Source organism: Culex pipiens, chromosome 1 (genome assembly GCF_016801865.2).
Source record: "Culex pipiens pallens isolate TS chromosome 1, TS_CPP_V2, whole genome shotgun sequence".
Lineage (NCBI taxonomy): Eukaryota > Metazoa > Arthropoda > Insecta > Diptera > Culicidae > Culex > Culex pipiens.
In genome coordinates, this window is record NC_068937.1 from 52,482,355 (window position 1) to 52,501,504 (window position 19,150).

The window sequence follows — 19,150 nt, forward strand, 5'->3', positions numbered from 1 at the left end:
GTACGTGGCGGAAGCGTTACCACTACGCTACGTGGTTCGATCAAACACGTCAACAAGTTAAAAAAAAAATGAATGCGTGTGATTTATAAAGGTGAAAATTGAATATTAGAGTAGTCATACCTATTTTTGTACGGTCACATTCTTGACCTTGTCAAAGGTTTTTATTTCCAATTTTCACAATAATTTTATCAAAAAAATATATGTTTGAACTTCTTAAAAAAAATCAAATAACTGGCATAAAAGGATTGAATATTGAAACAAATAAAAAATCATGGATTCAAAATGTGAAAGTTCAAAAAAATAGAACATTCCTCAGGAAATTTGGTGTGAAAAACTGACTTTTTACGAATTTTTGCTCAGCCTCCTTTTGCGTGGCAGGCCTAATTTGCGATTTGCAACCTTTTTCGCTCAATTTACAGTGATCAAAATGGTCTTAAATATAAGCTTGAAATGGGCTGACACCCTATAGATGTGCCACCCTGTCTTCCAACCATTTCAAAATTTCTTGAAATAAGTAGCTAAGCAACTTTTCGTAAGACACCAACGCTTTAAAAGGTCACCAGTAGAAGTTAGGGCTTGGTTGACACCCTGTAGATGTGTCACCCTGCATGTCAATAATTTTAAATGAAAGCCACCTTCATATGGAACAACTTTTCGTAAGAAACCATTTTGCTAGGTTGCTTCCTTTTAACGTTAAAAATTTAGATTTCGAAATATCTACCGAAGTACTGGCAGTGTTGGCAAGAAATATAATTTTAAGCACTTATTTTTAAATGCCTCTTTTAAAAACTCTATATCTTTTTCCAGAGGCAAGATAGGACCATATTTTTTTCGGGAAAGTTTTAGAGGACATGCAGGACTATACTTCTACGGTGTTAGTTTTTAAATTGAATGAAAAATGAACATTATAAAAATTAAAATGTAAAAAAGAGAGTTTTCCCATACAAATTTCCATACAAATTTAAATCGCTTTGCGGAAAGCCGGGTCAAACCCAATCGCTCCCAAATTTTGGGGGGTTGTTTGGGGACCCAAGTGGGACCGGAAAATGCCTGTTCTAATTGAATAAGTTCATTTTGAAATTTTCCCATACAACTTCAAGCCACCCTATTAAATACAGAGGTTGAACCTCATTAAAATTAAATTCAAAATTTAAAAAATCTTAAGAATTTTCATCTTAAAAGTTTGAAAATCTTAAATTCCTGATTGGAAAATTCTGAAATTTTGCCACCATCTTAGATTACCGGAAATTAGATAACTTTGGAGCATTTTTTGAGTCAAATTTTAGGTTAGAGACCGACATTTTGAGAAAAATAGAAATTTGATAATCTGGAGTGAAATTTTGGCGAGGATAAAAATAAAATAAAAATATCTTTAATTTTTTAATATTGAATTATCAAATTACACTCAACCCCCGGTGGTTGGTCACTTTTTCGTTTGACACTTTTTTAGTTTGTACCCCGTTGGTTGGTCAAAGTCAAACTAAAAAGTGACGAACTGTCACTTTTTACACGGCGCTCACGCACACTATCAAAACAAACGTTTGATAGTGTGTGTGAACTCCGTGTAAAAGGGGTGTCAAACTAAAAAGTGACCCCGTTCGTTTGACAACAGTTGGTGTCAAACCAACGGGGTTTGAGTGTATTGAGTTTTTGAACTTTGAATTTCTAAACTCATATTCAAATTAAAAAATTCTCCAGTTTTTTTTTAATTTAGAAATTTAAATTATTTATTTTAAATTCAGCTGGTACAAATATGTTGAAAAGTTTTTTTCAACCCCCCCTCCCCAACCCCTCCTTCAAGATCGGCCCGAAAAATCCGGGGGCAAAACATTTTATTTTTCAAAAAACTTTAAAATTTCAATGAAAATGCAAGTTCGATCAGCTGAAATCAATTTCAAATGCATTCGCCTGCGTTTAAAATCATTTTTAGCATGTTTAGATTTATTAAAAAATCTCTTGATTTTTTTTAAAATTAGCAAAAACCTTTTTTTTTGCTGAAATTTTTGTTTTCGTCAACATTTTTTGAAAGCTGATTGCAAAACTACTGTAAAATGCATTGCATAACTTTTTTTCATTCAAGTGTTAAGACTATGGCTTGTTATTTCAATGTTTATTTATTTATTATTTCTTTTAATGAATTTTCTGATCAATTTTGTGTCTTCGAGAGGCTTAAAAATTGCCAATTTCCCGGGAAATTTTCTTCAGGAGTTCCCGCTAGTCACCCTTTAGTTATGGCTTTTACTTCCCCACATGTTTGGAATAATTAAAAAATCCTATTGAATTTTGTTGAATTTTCGATATACAAAACCGCAAAAACTTTTTTTTGCATATTTGTTTTTCGTTAGTTCTTACCATTTTTTGAAAACTAATGATTGTCGAACCCGCCATTTTGACGTTCCGAGAAAAACGCGTTTTTATGTTTGACCTTGAATAAACAAAAACTAGAGCACGCAATATAAACAATAACAAACACGTTTTGTTTGGCTTGCCATTCTGTGCATTTTCCCGTGGTTTGGTTGAATTTGGTTGTCAAAGTCCCGAGTTATAATGACAAATGTTTGCGGTAGTCTAACTTGTACGTGCGTCAAACGCGTTCTGACCTGAAATCCCTTTGGCCAGTTGTCGCACTTACATGAATTTTCAGGGAGTGACAAGATAGCACGACATGATTGAAACTTCTTTTATATGAAGAGTGACAACAATGCACGGTGTTTTTTCGATTTTTACTGAATATCTCAGGATTGAAATCGAATTTTGGGGATCTGTGAAGGTCAAAAGGTGAGACATTGTTATCTGCACAAAATGGCATTCTTATCTCAATTTGGCCCAAAAAGCACGGGCGACAAGTTAGCACAACGGCGACGACATTATTTTTATTTATACTGTTTCTGATTTAGGCCGGTAAAACACATCTTTCTACGTATTTCAGTGTTCATTCCCTTGAGCTACCCAAAACAGGCACTATTCAAAGTCAATGTGATTTTCCACTTGAAATTAATGTGTTTCACTAATTGATTTAAGCGCGATTTGTTCATAATAAATTGATTTATTGAATTAAATATAAAATTAAATATTAGTTAAATTCTATCTGTCTTTGTTCACAACGTACAGGATAATAAACCTCTCCGAAACCCCCCAAAATTACGGTTTTCCAAGGTTGGAAAATCCCTCAATTTATTACCTTCGCGAAGAAAAAAAAAACAGCTTGTTTCCTATCACCCGTTTTTTCCGATTCGCCCAATTCAGCAGACCAATTTTTCTTTTCGTCCTGCAGCGTGTGACCCCAAACCACCGAAATGGCCCCTAAACCGTGTGTATTTTAAATTAATTGCTGTTCCTGCGAGCTTAAATCCCTGCTGTGTCGGCGGTCGGTGCCACTGCTAACCAGACCTCAGACCGTATTATTCCATAATGAATTGCTTGGTAACATATTTGAACATTTTGGCAGTGAGCCCTTCGCTGTGAAGCCACACTATAGCTATGTACGAGCGAAGCAGTTTTCTTAACCCTCAGCGATATTTTTTGAAAAAAAAATTATAGCGAAACTCCACTTTTTTTAAAGCTACAGAAAACGCAAAAGTTTTGATTTGATCGTGCTATCTTAACACACCTTGCAAATTGCTGCAAATGCGACAACTGGACAAAGGGATTTTTGTCAGAACGCGTTTGACATACGTTCATGCCCGACTACGGTAATCATTTTAAATTATACCTCGAGACTCCGGCAACCAAATTCCACCAAACTTCAGGACAATGCACAGAATGGTCAACCATACAAAACATGTTTGTTATTGTTTACATTGCGTGCTCTAGTTTTTGTTTATTTGAACTTGAATAAACAAAAACATTGAAACGCGTTTTTCTCGGAACGTCAAAAGCCACGTGCAATGCGTCCAATCTAAAGTTCAAACAAATTTGCCAGCTAAGGGTTAATCCTTTGCTTTGCTCGGCAACTTGATACCGACCTGCATGCGGCCCCTAGAAGGGGGTTCTGGTTTCCTTCTTTATTGGCCACCCTACTCAACCTCCCCCTTCCACCCCCACATTCTGAAACAAGAGAGCTCATTTCTTGAGGAGTTGGACGGCCAACTTGTGGCAAAAAGTGCATTTAACACGATTTGCTCCAACGAGGGTGTTCTTTTTTTTGTTGTTTTCAGCAAACGTACAGACACAGCCAGGCCAGGCCAGGAAGGATCCGGGGTGGTGTTATTTGGGGTTATGATTTACCGTTCTATATGCCGAAACCGGAAAGCCGTATCGAATGACCTACTTTAGTTTCCGCCAAAGGGCCAGACTAGAGGGGGTTCGTTCCGGCCTGTTCTGATTTAAAATCACTGCTCCTGGGCTTGCAATTAAGGGGAGGATTGATTTTTATTGGATTGAGCGGAATAGCTCCGGTTGGTTTGATTGAAAGGATTCAAAAGCTTTATTTTGTTGGTTGAAACCGCATTTTTCCTGCTGGAACAATAGACAAATTACAAGAATCCTTATAAGCTGAAAAATTATATTTTTGGCACTATTTTTAACTATAGGAACAAAAGTTATTATTCAGCTCCTGATTTATTGTACACATTAAAATTTATAACAAAGTTATACTATTTTAACAAAAAAATGTATGATTGATTCCGAGAATACTTTAATTTTGACAGTTCAAGCTTGTAGGGGAAATATACCCATATCTTTTATCGCCTTATCAGAACTTTGATCATTAATTAGGGAGCGTTCTTTTATTACGTAACGCAAAATTTGAGATTTTTGACCCCCCCCCTCCCCCCCCCCTTCGTAACAAATCGTAACAGATGAGCGATCCCCCCCCCCCCCCTGTAACGCGTAACACAAGGTCTTTTTATATTTTTTTATGAATGCTTATATGAAAATTTTGCGTTACGTAACATAATTTTCATCACACCACCGCCCCCCTCCCCATAACTGCCTTTTTTTTCTTAAAAGTAATAAAAAAAAACGCTCCCTTACAGCTTTCATGAAGTGTTTTTGACAATTTATTAATAGCTGAAATAAAAGTGAGCAAACAACTCTCTATTATTGATGTATCTGAAAATGTTGTTGAATAGACTCAACCCCCGGTGGTTAATCACTTTTTTGTTTGACACTTTTTTAGTTTGTACCCCGGTGGTTGGTCAAAGTCAAACTAAAAAATGACGAACTGTCACTTTTTACACGGGACTCACACTTACTATCATACCAAACGTGTAAAAGGGTGTCAAACTAATAAGTGACCCCGTTCGTTTGACAACAATTGGTGTCAAACCGTCGGGGTTTCAGTGTAGCGGCAAACTGCAAAAGTGTCGAAAATAGGTCGAAAAGCTAAGTTTGACGAATATGGCTATATTTCGCTATACTGTATTACACACATTATTCTAAAATATCTTCATGAAACTTTCAGGAATGATTGGAAATCATCTCTAAATCTGAATTTTCAGTAAAATGTAATTTAAAGATTTTCAAAATGTATGTAACCCCTTAATTTACACAATCAGTTGTTCGACGATTTCTTTTTTCAAACAAATCAAAGGATATTGGTTCTTGGAACATTCGACTGAACTGAAACATGTGAATCTTTCCATTATAGGGGAATTTCCCGTATGTTTAACAGGTTAAGAATTCGGTCCATTTTAAATCAAATTTGACGATTTCCGCTGCTTAATTAAACAACTTAGGGGAGAGTGGGGAGACTTGATCCCCTTTTTTTGTATCGCACATAACTCTGTCAATTTCTCACAAAACTATAAACTTTTTGCATGAATTGAAAGCTTAAACATTCATCTATGTTTGGCTAATAAGGGTATTTCATCAGATGAACTCTTCGAATCATGCCAAGCGTTTTAAAAAAATATTTTAAACCGGCATTTTAAAAATGTTAGGGGTAACTTGATCCCCCTTTCAACATTTTGAAGAAATCTTAAGCAAAATGTTTCTTATTCATCTAAACTTTTAATTTTCTATAAGTTACAGCAATTTCACATAAAACCTGTACGTTTGTGTTCAAAATATAACGAGTTTAGTATGTAAATTATTTAAAAACTTAAAATATTATTTTTTAGGCCAAAATTAAGCATGTTTACAAAAGCTGGATTTTTTTGTTTGCAAAACTTTTGAAAAAAGGTTCAAACTGCAGTAAGTTATGTACAACTATACTAAAGGAAACTATGTATGAAAACCCAGCCCAATTAATTAATCTTGAGGCTGATTCCAGTGACTGTAAAAATGCAGGGATCAAGTCTCCCTAAACGCACTTTTTTAAACAATTGATTGTAAAAATAGTATGACGATAAATTTAACATCAAATGCGTAAGGGTTTTGGAGTTGATAAGTTTATCAAACAATTCATATATAAAAAATATTTTTTTGAATATTTTTTTAGTGTTTTCTATGCATATCAAAAAAAGAAAAAAAGATCTCTTGGAAGTTTTTTGCAGCTCGTTTTAGAAAAATGTGTGTAACTCAATCTAAACATTTTTTTAATTTTTTTCTTTGTTTTCTACAATGAGTTTTAGTTAATTTCGCACAACTTTCTAGAACAAAGCTTATTGTTTTACCCACATGCTGACGAGATACAGGCTTGGGATCAAGTGTCCCCGGGGATCAAGTCTCCCCACTCTCCCCTATTTGACAAAACGCTGTTGCTGATACGCCAAAAAAAAGTGCTCGATGAAATTAAATGCCATTCCTTCAATTGTATGTTTTCATTTAAGACATTTTTTAAGAAAGACTTTTGACGTTTTTGCCTTTCTTACTAAAGAAAGGTATAGGTTTTACTTTATGGCTGGACGTCATTTCCATCTTCGTAAATATGTCGATTCAGCATGAATTTTAATCGGAAAAATCGCAAAAGAAATCACACTGCATCGATTTTCGACGCTCTATCGATTCACCTTGACAGAACTCGTCTATCTCCAACCCTCGAATTTTGAGAAAATAAATTCCGTGGAGGTCGAGTGATGTTCGTGTGTGGTAAAATTTTGCAAAATTTTGTGTCGCGTCGTTCTCGGCTCCCATATATCCGATTTCGATTCTTCTGAATGCAGATGAAAGAAAAATTGTCATGATGGTGTGAGTTGATAGCATTATTCTATCGATTTTGGCACTTAGCCTTAATAAATTTTGAGGGAACGATTCTCTCGACTCTGAATTTTGGGTGTAGTGTGCTGAACCTAGGCGAGTTGCCACGCAAATTTCGAAATATCCATCTGTTTTCGGATGTGGCCAGACTTTTCAACAAAATACACAGTTTTCAAATAAAATACGGTCAATTTTTTTCATTTTCATACCTTTTATTTATCTCAAAAATTGCATTTTTCGAGCTCTACAACCTCCCAAAGTTTCATCCAGATTCATAATTTGGTTCTGGAGTTAGAGCCGTTTGATTAACCTACCATAAGCAATAAAATCCCAAAAAAAAAGGTCTTCGCCAACATTTTTCGTTTCTAATTTTATCCGAAATTTCTTTCTACATTCATAGTACAGACCATGAGTGAGCATCTGAAACAAATTCGACATCTATCGGCAATCCCGATCAATTTTTAGAACGATTTACTTTTTGCCTTTCTTACTAAAGAAAGGTATAGGTTTTACTTTATGGCTGGACGTCATTTTCATCTTCGTAAATAAGACGATTCGGCATGAATTTTCATCGGAAAAATCGCCAAAAAATCACACTGCATCGATTTTCGACGCTTCGTCGCCAAGTCGACAAGTTGTCAAGTTGAGCTTCGAATACTGGCGCATATATTTTGTGGCTCGACTTATACTCGTTTTGCAGTAGCTTGTCTACCGATGTTTCCTACAAGATAAGATATCGTAGCTTTTCGGTTTCTTTTGCCCTGTCCGTTTTTGCATAACTGTCCAATGTGTATGCAAACACTTTTGTGACATAGGACATTCATCAGGCTACAATCAATTTGTTTCCCGTGTGCTCCTAAAATCGCCTAAATGTAGACTTCATTTTTTCGTGATTTCGTTGATTTATTTAACAGAGTTCATTGGATGCCAATAGGAGCTTTCTAAGCTTTTCATCGTTTATATCGTTTTCAAAGTTTTCAATGCTCGCGACGCCAATGGCTTTCTACCTAAGGTACTCGCGATTGAGTGTGTAGTGGTGCGGTTGTAAAAATAGCTATCTCTGACTCTGTCACTTTCGTAGAAGCTGAATGGCTAGCTTCCCTGCACCGTGCGGCACACGTGGTTCACTTGTACCTCGGTTTTGCTTGGCTTGGTGCGCTGGTACGATGAACCAAAATACCAACACACAAAAGGGCTCGTACCGCAGCTAGAAAACCAAAACCGCGGTGTGCGTTGTCACTGGCGCATGGGAAGCTTGCTATGCTCGCGTTTGTCATACACGCCTTGTTTGATTAAGAATATGTACGATTAAAAATATTCTTTTGGTGAAAATTGGGTTTTTTATTTCTTTTGGAAAACATATCATTTATGATACTTTGCTTGATGAGACTTTCTTTTGTGTTGACGTTATAAATAAACAAAGTCGATGTTATGAATTGAAAGAAGTTCTACCATTGTTACAGTCATCCCACATATTCAGAACACCCACAAATTCGGAACACTTTTGTGGTAATTTGTCAATAGAATCCAACATGCAACTTTTCTGTCGACCCTGCTATTTTTAGGGCCTTTATTTGGACATTCTCTTGCTATCTCACTAGTAAAAGTAATACTTTTTAAACATAAACTACATTTCAAGACTATTTTATCCAGAGCACCAAAACACTGCCTCCAAATTGACTGTTCCATGATTGTGGGATGTTATTGTGCCTCCCACAATTATGGAACACCTGAATTTAACTGATATTTTCACAAAAAAAAATATCAGACCATTCATAAAACATTACTAAGCATGAGTTTTATTGGTTTCAGAGTGCAAAGTCATTATTTTGTAAAAAATATGTACTCCTGGAGAGAAAAAAAAATTGTTTACCTCGTAAGAAAAAAGTGTTTCGAATTTGTGGATTTCAAGGGTCAATGTTTTTCTTTGAAAACTTGATATAAAACGTAAAAATGTACAGCCAGTCTATACATCAATCGAAAGATCGCAAGAAAAGCTTTCACATGAAGGTAAAAGTAAATCATTATGTTCAATTATCGATTTTATATGATTTGTTGAACATTGGCCGATCTGTAAACTGTTCCGAATATGTGGGATGACTGTATATTCTTTATTAAGAAAGGCTCTATCTCACCCCAGGTGGGATTAAATCGAGTATTTTTTTAATTTAATTTGTACTTTGTTGCGTCAAAGGAATGATTTCTTTAAGACTTTTTGAAGATCAAACATAAGTTGATTATTTTATTTTAGGCTGATTTCCAGATTAAAGTCCGTCTAGAAGCAGAGTTGGGTTGTAGAGAATTAATTGAATTATTCTCTTAAACATAACAGATTTACAATAGTTTTGTTAAGATCTTCTAATCAGAATGTAAATCTTTCATTTTAAATTTGAAATATATTTTTAAATAATATAACGAAATATTTTTTTAAATAATAATTTTCAAACTTATAGTTTTTAAGAAAATTGACAAAAGTACATTTATTTTTGGGGTGAGATTGGGTCATACAAATTTCAGCATTTTTGTATGGCCCAATCTCACCCCAGACCCAATTTCACCCCTGATGACGGTACTTCAATGTTTTATCTTTCTGATTTGACGTACACGGAGAGACCGTGCCCAGAAATTTTAACAATTAAAATTGTTGATTTTACTTTCGTAAATTTTAACAAAAACGTACTTGTTACTGCCAATTTTCAGTTAAAATAACCAAAATTCAATATTAATTTTATAACCCGTTTGTTGAAAATGCTAAAGGCAAAAAGCTAACAGATTTCCCGAACTCGAATGAACGTGCTCGACTGTTAGCTTTGGTTTTAGGAAAATCAAAAATTTTGTTGGTTGAATATAATTTACATTTGGTTGAATATTTTAAAGATGAACTTGGGTTTGTTTACGTCTGTCATTTGAAGTCAGGATTCGAACGAGAGCGGTCGATTTGTTGAGTTTGTGTCGTTAATTATAAAGTGAGAGAATGTGAAAGGTGAAAATTACACTATTTAGCTAATGTTGAAGTGGCAAATCAAAGTGTTGCAACTGGGGAGGTGGAATTGGTGAGTAGGTTTGTTGATGATTTCTTTGCAGGTGAAGAGCAAGAGGACGACCTTCGCCATGAGGACCTCTAATGCGAGTGAGTTGAACACGTTATAAGAATGTTTGATGGAAAGAGAGGGCAATAAAAGGGAAAGGCGGGCCGACTCTTCACGGATAGAGCAGCCCGGGCAAATTTAACAAAATGTTGGTTAATCCAAGTAAGTATGGGTTTATTTTTGCACAGTAATTTATGTAATGTGATTCTTATTAGAAAACTGAATCATTAAAAAGCTTCGTGCTTACGACGGATAAAATCTTAATGAACCATTCTTTTTTCAGAATCATCAATTATAAATTCGCAATTCGCAATTCGCAATTTTCAGTGTAAGAACGGGCCTTGACCGATCTTATGCACCAGGTTCCCGACGAACACGCACTGCCCTTACACCTACATCTCACCCTTGCTCTGAGTCAGTACGAGCAGCACGCTAGAACACGCTTTGAGTGTTCGTGCCAGGCATGCACACCTTCTTTACCGGTTACGCATTTTAACTCGGCCGGGGGTGGTACATTACGTAGGGTTTGATGTAAGTATAAGCGCCTAACCATTTATAGTGTGCCTTTCAACTTTCATTAAAGCAAAAACTGTTTTATTTTAGTTTGAATTCAAAAACTAATTGTTATTTACTGTGTATTGTTTTCTCCTGAAGTCTTTCCTAGTGTTGAGTCGTGTTTATCTGTTGCTATTTCTTCTGTCGCGGTGTTTTGTTACAATGTTTTGAACCTAAGCATGTTATTCAAAAGTTTACCAAAAGTACAATAGTAATATTTGTGTTAATCCTTCAATCATTCTATAAATTGAGTAAGGGCTTGAACCTCACTTGTTAGAAGAAAAGGGTGAAGGTTGAAAACAATAGACAGTAAAGGAGAATATACTTTATAAAGAATCAATAGTAAAAGAATCATAATTGTATGTAAAAAAGTAAAAAGTATAAACTTGATGTAGTAGATCTAGAAATAGGCAATAGTTAATAAATAGAGATAACAAACAAGCTTAGATTATTGTTATGATGGACTAGATAAAAAAATAATCAAATAAATAAATAAAGAAGTAAATCAACAAAGAATAGGCAAATGATAAATAGACTTGGTATTACTAGTACACTAGGGGAAGGTTTATTTTAAAGAAAACACACAGTTTGTTAAAGCAGCATTATTTGGAAAAAAAAGAGTGCAAGCATTGAGAGATACGAGAATCAAGAGTTAATAAATCAAAACCAAAATGGTAAACAGAAGAATTAGTGAAGAAGTACGAATCAGTAGAGCAAAATAAAAACAAGAGATAGATGGTAGCTGGAAATGGAAAGGAGAGAAACCCCGTTCTGCGACGTTCAGGTACATCCACAGCAGTTGACTCAACATACTGCGAATCAAAACAATACCGTCTACAATCACAAATTACTTCCCTTTCCCACATTGTCGCGCCCCTTTCTTTTAGCCGTCTCGACTCTGACCCGCGGTGGTCAAAGGTTAACGATCCGTTTCCACAGGCCACCAGCTAGGTCATCATGAAAACCAAGCCAACGTGGAGGTAAGAAAATAGGACACTCGCAAGGAACCAGAGCTATACTGTTCTGATCAAGATAATTCGGATGATCTAACAGAACTACGGATGTAGTTAGTTGCGCTCCTTCCAGGATGTTCCTTACGTGGACGTCAACCGAAGAGCACGCAACAAGGTCAATACCATTGCATGTTCTTAGGTATCAATCCTTGGCCTGCAGAATCATCAATTATAAAATACATAAAAACACATGACAACATAAAAAAGAGATGAAGTAAAATATAAAAAAATAAAAATATATAAAATAAATAAAAGAAGATAATTAGTATCTTGAATGTTTTGTTGCAATACGTCTGCTCAATAAACTGGTAAGTAAAACTCTAAATATTTTTTTCAGGAATCGGAATACGTTGAATAAATTGAATCAAATGCAATAAAGTTTGTTGCCAAAAGTAATTGTTAAATTAATGCAAGCTTGATAAGTAGCATTATTGATATTTCTTCTTTCCTCAATATAATTACATTTATTTACGTTCCTTTTTTCAGTTTATAGCCGAAATTAATAATAGTGTATTAAATTACTAATATATTTCACATGTCTATTTGCAGCAAAAGGTTCACTTTAGTGAAAATTCTGTGTCCAACCACAAGAAAAATAACTAAACCTAAGACCATTGTAGATGATGATGACTTATTGGATGATTGCACAGTGATGGTAAGTGAAATTGTATACAACATAATAAAAATATAAGCTTAAAACTTGGTGAAAATTTTGCTCGGTTTCTATTTTTAAGGAAATCACGAGAACTTAAACATCTTTTTTAAATATGTTTACCAGAAAAAGTAATTTGCTTTTTTATTTTTTTTAGTTTAATGCAACGTAACATGTTTTATAACAACAGTTAAAAAAGTTTAGTTTTGATGCTTTTTAACAGTAATTTAACAACTTCATGCAAAAAAAAAAAAAACAAATTTGTACAAAACGTTAAATTTTTGGGCAGAATAAATGCGAATATAAAAACACTCAGCATTAATTTGTGAGGCATTATTACAAAATTTACTGCAAATCTAATAAAAATATTGCTAACAACTGCTAGTTGTTGACTACATGTACAAATATTTTTCTGTATTCAAGTAAGACATTAGTTAAAATATAGCTAGAAATTCGGCCCAGCCTGTATCGTTGGATAATTAAAGAAAATATATATCAACACTTGCATAAATTATGTCTAATTAAGAAATGTTTTGTTATAAACCACTAATAATTTGCTGCATGCAAAAATATTTCGGTTGATAAAACGAAAAAAAATTGTTGAAAAATAGTTGAAAAATATTTCACAGCCAGTTTTTAACAGAATATTCCACAATATTTCAGCTGAAAACATGAAATTTTTAGTTAATTTTCTGAAAAAAATATTCTAGCAGTCGACTGCTAGAATTTTTTTCGGACATTTAACCAACAAAAATGGCAATTCCAACTATTTTTTTTAGTTAATTTTAGTTACTGGTGGTCAGCAATTTCGGGTTAACAAAATCAACAATCGATTGTTGAAAAAAAGCTGTGTAAAAAATTAACCCATACTTTTAGTTAAATTAACCAAGATTTTCTTGGATTTGCCCCGGCCGGTCTCTCCGTGTATAGAAATGCAAAAATATGAATCATAATTGATTATTTTCATTTCATAACCCCAACCAAGCAATAATTCCGCAGAATTGCATATCTCAAATCTGGAGCAACATTTGAAAAGGGCGCATAAGCTTTTTGACAGCTAGTACTATTTCGCAAATTCCGATCCAACAGGAAACTTTTTCACAAAACTCGATGTGTTAAACACTAGCTGACCTTCCCAGCTACCTTCTAACGCTGTGGGTTTTGTTAAATAGTTATCTTTTGTCTCGGAATTTGAGAAATAGTTTTAGCTGTCAAAATGCTTATGCGCCCTTTTCAAATGTTGCTCCAGAAATCTGACTTGTTAAGCCATTACTAATATATGTTGAAAGATTTTATACATTGTACATATCGGTTCTAATCGTTAGAAGTGGAGAAATTCCAAGAAGAAAATTTTCCACGAAGTCTTTGAAGAACAAAAATGAATAATCAATGTTTTCTTCAAGATCTGTTATTTCCCATATAAAGACAAGATTAACAAATTTTCGCTATATATGTATTACCTAAAAAATTTCAGTATCCAAATGATAGCAACTATCGAATTAATTTTGTAAAGTGCTTTCCTCCTGCAAACACCCCCGAAAACAAATCACTGCTTCCGAAAATCGTTCGTCTCTATCCGTTCTTTGTCGCAGAAATCGAACAAAAACAAACCCCCCAGCAAAGCAGGCGTCGACGACATTGGAAATCCAAACAACAAACAAATCACACCAAACCAAACCACAATACGACCCGATAACGAGCCCCACCAGCAACAGCGACTAATGACGCATTCAATCAATTTCCAGCTGTACACAAGCGCAGCAGGCGTCGACCAGCGATAGACGGACGACGAAGAATGTATTGAAATTACCCAAGAAAACAACAACTATCGACGGTCATTGGATAAACCCGTAGGGATGAACCACACCATTGAATGCGTTGATAATGAAGGAAAAAGGTCGTAAATAATAAGAGTATAATGACAGTTGATAGTGGTCGTTTACAGTGCGCGATGACAACGGCAAGACTTGGAGGATTTGTTTACTATTTATACGTGTCTACAAGGTCTAGTTGGCCTTGACTTGGGGACAAAACAAAAACGCGAGCTTGCTCAACCATTCAGGGATAATGAATACCAACCTTAAACTAGTATCCTCCTTGAGCAGTTCATATTTGCCCTGCTGTTTGGACATTTTCTGTCCGGAACGTCTCGCTCCAGCCGATATCATAGTGCGGCCTCCGGATGATGCATATTCCTCTCAGGTAACTGAACGGTACCTGGCCTCTACGGCGGATTTCTCTATGGCGTGATCCAATTCTCTCTCTATCCTCACAATATGGAATGAATAAATTTACATAATATTTTTGTTTTCAAATGGAATCTCCACCGCACTCAGCTGAGCTTCACAATCCCTTCACTGCCAAGCTGACAACAACACACGATTCCGGAGCGCACCCTTAAACTGGGGGGCCACTTCACTAATACTCTCTGTTCACGCGACCAACAACTAGCCCCACTCGACCGACCCCGACGATCTGGTCACTTTCGATTTTTTAACGATTACACCCCCTTGCTTTATGCGAAAACCGAAAAACAACGAAAACTTACGCAAAACTAATTCAATTATCCTTGAATCTTCTTTGTTTGCATGCACTGGCGTGTAAGTTTGGTTCACGCGTAAAATTACAGCAAATTTTACGCAACACACCCGCAAACTGCATCCCAGTAAGCGGAAGATGTCGCTTAAAAGCTCTAAAGCCGCCCTAAATTAGCACGACGATAACACACGACACGGAATTGGATGATTCTGCTGTCAGACGAACGGAGCTGCCCCGCAGCAGCGTGTTGTTTTGGTTGAAAAAGTCGAAAACAGACTGAATCGGGTGCCCGTCCGTCGGAACGTCGTTGTTGGCGAATTTTGACAGAGCAGAGGATCGTTTGGGTGTATGGGAGGAATACGGTGCGATACACGTGACGCGAACGTCAAGCATAGCTGGATTGAATTTGTATCAGTGAAGCGTACATTTTGAGAGTGTTGGTGTTTTATTTTTATGACGCTAGTACCTCACTGAAACTAGTACTACAAATCTAGAGTTTTTGCCTTCCTCGCCTTACTGAGGAAAGGCTATAAAACCATGAGCATGAGAGACCACCCATGGTTTCCCCTCCGTTGCTGAACAGAACCGTAATATCCTTTCAGCACTACTGATCATATGCTTCGACGATCTAGTGGTGTTTCCCTTATCAACAGCATGTATGAATGCGCTGGAAAGATAAAACACCATGATTGCTAAAACTAGATCAGTTGCGAATAGGTAACAGTCAGTGACCACCAACGGCCCCGCTATGTCAGTTTGTAGATCTCGATTTTAAGGTTAGTTTTTTTTAATTTTTTTTTATGATTTCAAAATTATATATTTTTTTTAATTAAAAAAATTAAAAAAGCAAAAAAATATTTTTCTGATTTAAAAATATCAAAAAAATTCAAAAAACATTAAAAAACCAAAAAAAAAATGGAAAAAAATAAAAAAAAATTAAAACTAAAAAAAAACTTGTAAAAAATTAGAGCTTTAAATAATTTACGTCCGATAATCAAATGTAAACATTAAGTGTATCCCGCTTACTCTGATGGACATTGACATGAGAGGAACACACTCAATGTTTACATTTTATGACCAAACCAAAAGAAGTATAGTAATCAATGAAAATAAAAAAACAAGAAATGAAAAAAAAAATAATAATAAAAACGAAAAAATCAAAATTCAAAAGGAGTCAACATTAAAAATAAATCATCAACAAATTAAAACAGATAAAATTGTATCAATTTGAAAACATAATTTCATTTTTTTTTTAATTTTGGATTGTTTTGTTTTTTTTTCAAAATTTAAAAAAAAAATTTAGAATTTTTATAAGGCTGGTACAAATTTTATTTAAAGTTTTGTCCCCCTTCCCCGTTCTTCAAAGTTGGCCCGAAAAATCAGGGGGCAAAAAATATTGTTTCAAAAAACTTCAAAATTTCAATGTAAATTTAAGTGCAATCAGCTGAAATCAATTTAAAATACATTCCCTGCGTTTAGAATCCTTTTAAAGCATGTTTGAGTTGATTTAAAAATCCTTAGAATTTTTGAAAATTTTCGATGTTTATTATTGCAAAAAGTTTTTTTTCGCTAACATTTTTGTTTTCGTCAAATCTTACATTTTTTGAAAACTAATAATTGCAAAACAGTTGAACTAGTGTAAAATGCATTTTAAAACACTTTTTCCATAGAAATGATGAAACTACGGCTTGTTATTTAAATATTTATAATTTTCTTAGTTTTTTGCCTGTCGTACACGATGTCGGAAGTGAAATCTCACCAGAGAAAGTTAAAGTTAAAGACCGAGCGGAAAGTACTCCCGAAAAGAAACGAGAGGAAAGTACTCTCGCGTGTTTATTCGTTCATTGAAACAGTTCATCTCATTGAATGGCTTATATGGACAAATGACCGCCACTTAGTCACCGAACCATGTTGGCCCATATGACAAAGGCACGGTTCACCATGCCGAAGGTCTTGGCTTCGAGTCTCGGTACCGGCACTTTTTTTTTTTGTTTGATAGATGAACTTTTTTTGAAAATGAACCCATGAGTAAAAAAAAGTAAATCTTTCCCTGTTCCTGAGGGGAACACCCGTGAAGAGTATCGGGGCCGGCATTCACAAAGCGGATTCAGTGACAGTTTATTAATCAACTTAATGTTAACATGTTAAGGTTAATGTTAACATTCCATAGGTTACCTTGCTTTTACTAAGCAATCGTATCCAGAAGGGAAAAGATCGCCAGTTGTTTCGGTCTGAGCCGGGATTTGAACCCCGTTACCACTGGGCTACGTGGCTCGGTCATGAGTAAAGTGCTTGGTAATTTCTGGATTTATCCTCTCCGTCCATGCACAATACCATTTTACTACCAAACCGTGCTCTTTATTCTCTCGTATGCCGATGCCCAGTTCTGGGTGTACGATTTATTCGCAGCCAGCGATGGGTTCAAGTACGACAGCGATCGACGACGAGTTTTGTGCTGGGGAGAAGACTGTTCAGTAACTCAAGGATTTTGGCGATTCGAAAATGCAGGCAACGGAGAGCTTCTCAATAAAAAAAAAACCAAACACTGCGAGTACCTGTACGCGGCACACTATCCTTATACGAGTTCGATTTTCACCTGGGATGAAGATCGTTTGGATTATGCTAATAATGCTATGTTCTGTTGGCGGTTGACAAACCTTCCTCCCAATTGATTAACATTTAGGTTGAAATTTAACTAATAAATTTGTAATACTATTTAATTCTTGTTTGATTTATTACCTACATTAAAAAGGATTACCTTGCTCGCTGAGGAAAGGCTATAAAATCACTCGAAAAATGAACTTTTTAATTAGCCTTCTTGACGCACCTTCACGAATGCATATCGCCTAGAATCAAAAACTGAACAAATCGACGGTAACATTTCAAAAGGCATCATGTACATTTTGACACTTTCTGGGTTATTGCATATTCTGAAAGTACTCCTAATAAGCTACCTTTCCACCAAAAATGAGCAAAAGTTACTTCAGTAAAGTCTGTTTAATCATGATTTTAAATAAAGTAACATAAACAAAATCTCTGCCATCAGCAGTCCCTGTTTATATAGCCCTGCCAACCTGTCAAACAAAAGACTACATGAACCTCGTGACGAAAAAAAAGCAACATGAACAAAGCGCCATGTACATTCGGCGAAGAAAAACGAGTCATAACAAAGCACCCCCCTCAATGACAGCAGGGTGATATCGGCGTTGGTGATTTCAAAAGGAGTTATGTTTGTTTTACTCAAATAAAATTACGGAAATGATGTTTTATTGAATTTGGATGATCAAGTATCAATAAAAGAAACGTTTTTCATCGTTTGTTATTATTAGAACACCTTTTTTTGCTTTTATATTAAAATGGGAATTGAAAATGGGTGCTCAACATTCAAATGCGTTTTTCTCAAAACGTACGGTTTGTACATGATGCTTTTTGAAATGTTGGCGTCGAAATGTTTGTATGTGTGTAAAAATACTTGACTGAAATGACATACTCACTCTTCAGCGGTCGGATAGCCGTGCGGGCAAAGGCGCCAGTCCTCACTTTGTGTGCATGATTTGAAACCTACAGGACTCAAATATTGTTTGTGTGTAGAAAAACTGTGCATGCTTTTGCATGCGATTTTATCATCTGATTTTTGCAGTGAACCTTGCATTATTTGCACGTGGTAGCACCAACATTCATTTCAAAATATACATTTCCAGAGTTTTTTTTGAAAAGGACCAATAAACTATTGTCTTTCATATGTTTATAGGACCTAATCAAAAAAAACTCTAGATTTTTCCTACAACTAGTACTGCAAATCCACATAGTTTGTTCGCACCACTACAAATGAAACCCAAACCAGTGTTCGGCCTCCCTTCAGTATTACGGGGCCCGAGTACGGTACGTCGAACTTGCCCAGTGTTCCACCCCTCGGCGTTCATGCACTCCTGATACTTTCAGCGTTTGCCGCTACGAACTCGGTCAAGGCAACAACACTTGCCCAACACCCGGAACAAAAGAGAACCGAACCGGTCGACGGCCGCCGCCGCCGGTTTCATCTCTGAACGAACACCGGCCAGTACGATGGCAGTCAGGAAGAGAGCGTTAAAAAAGCATCAAAAAATTTGCATACAAACTTTGAATTAAGTAGCAGGCGCTCAGGGAAGCGAAGAGATCAAGCCTACGAGAGAGAGAAAGAGTCTCGAGACGAAAGTGAACAGAGAGGGAGAGATGATGATGGT

General features: G+C 35.6%; 1 protein-coding gene across 2 annotated transcripts in view; it reads right to left on the reverse strand.

The window, feature by feature from the left end:
- LOC120432397 (chitinase-3-like protein 2) overlaps positions 1 to 15,238 on the reverse strand; it is a 35,751-nt gene extending 20,513 nt beyond the window's left edge. Inside the window, exon 1 of one of the 2 annotated variants that reach the window (XM_039597606.2) lies at positions 14,469 to 15,238. In XM_039597606.2, coding sequence (XP_039453540.1) covers positions 14,469 to 14,557 — 89 coding nt within the window. In that variant the 5' untranslated portion in view covers positions 14,558 to 15,238. The remainder of the gene's footprint in view (positions 1 to 14,468) is intronic. The other variant, XM_039597597.2, reaches the window with a different exon arrangement.
- Between the last annotated feature and the right edge of the window lie 3,912 nt (positions 15,239 to 19,150).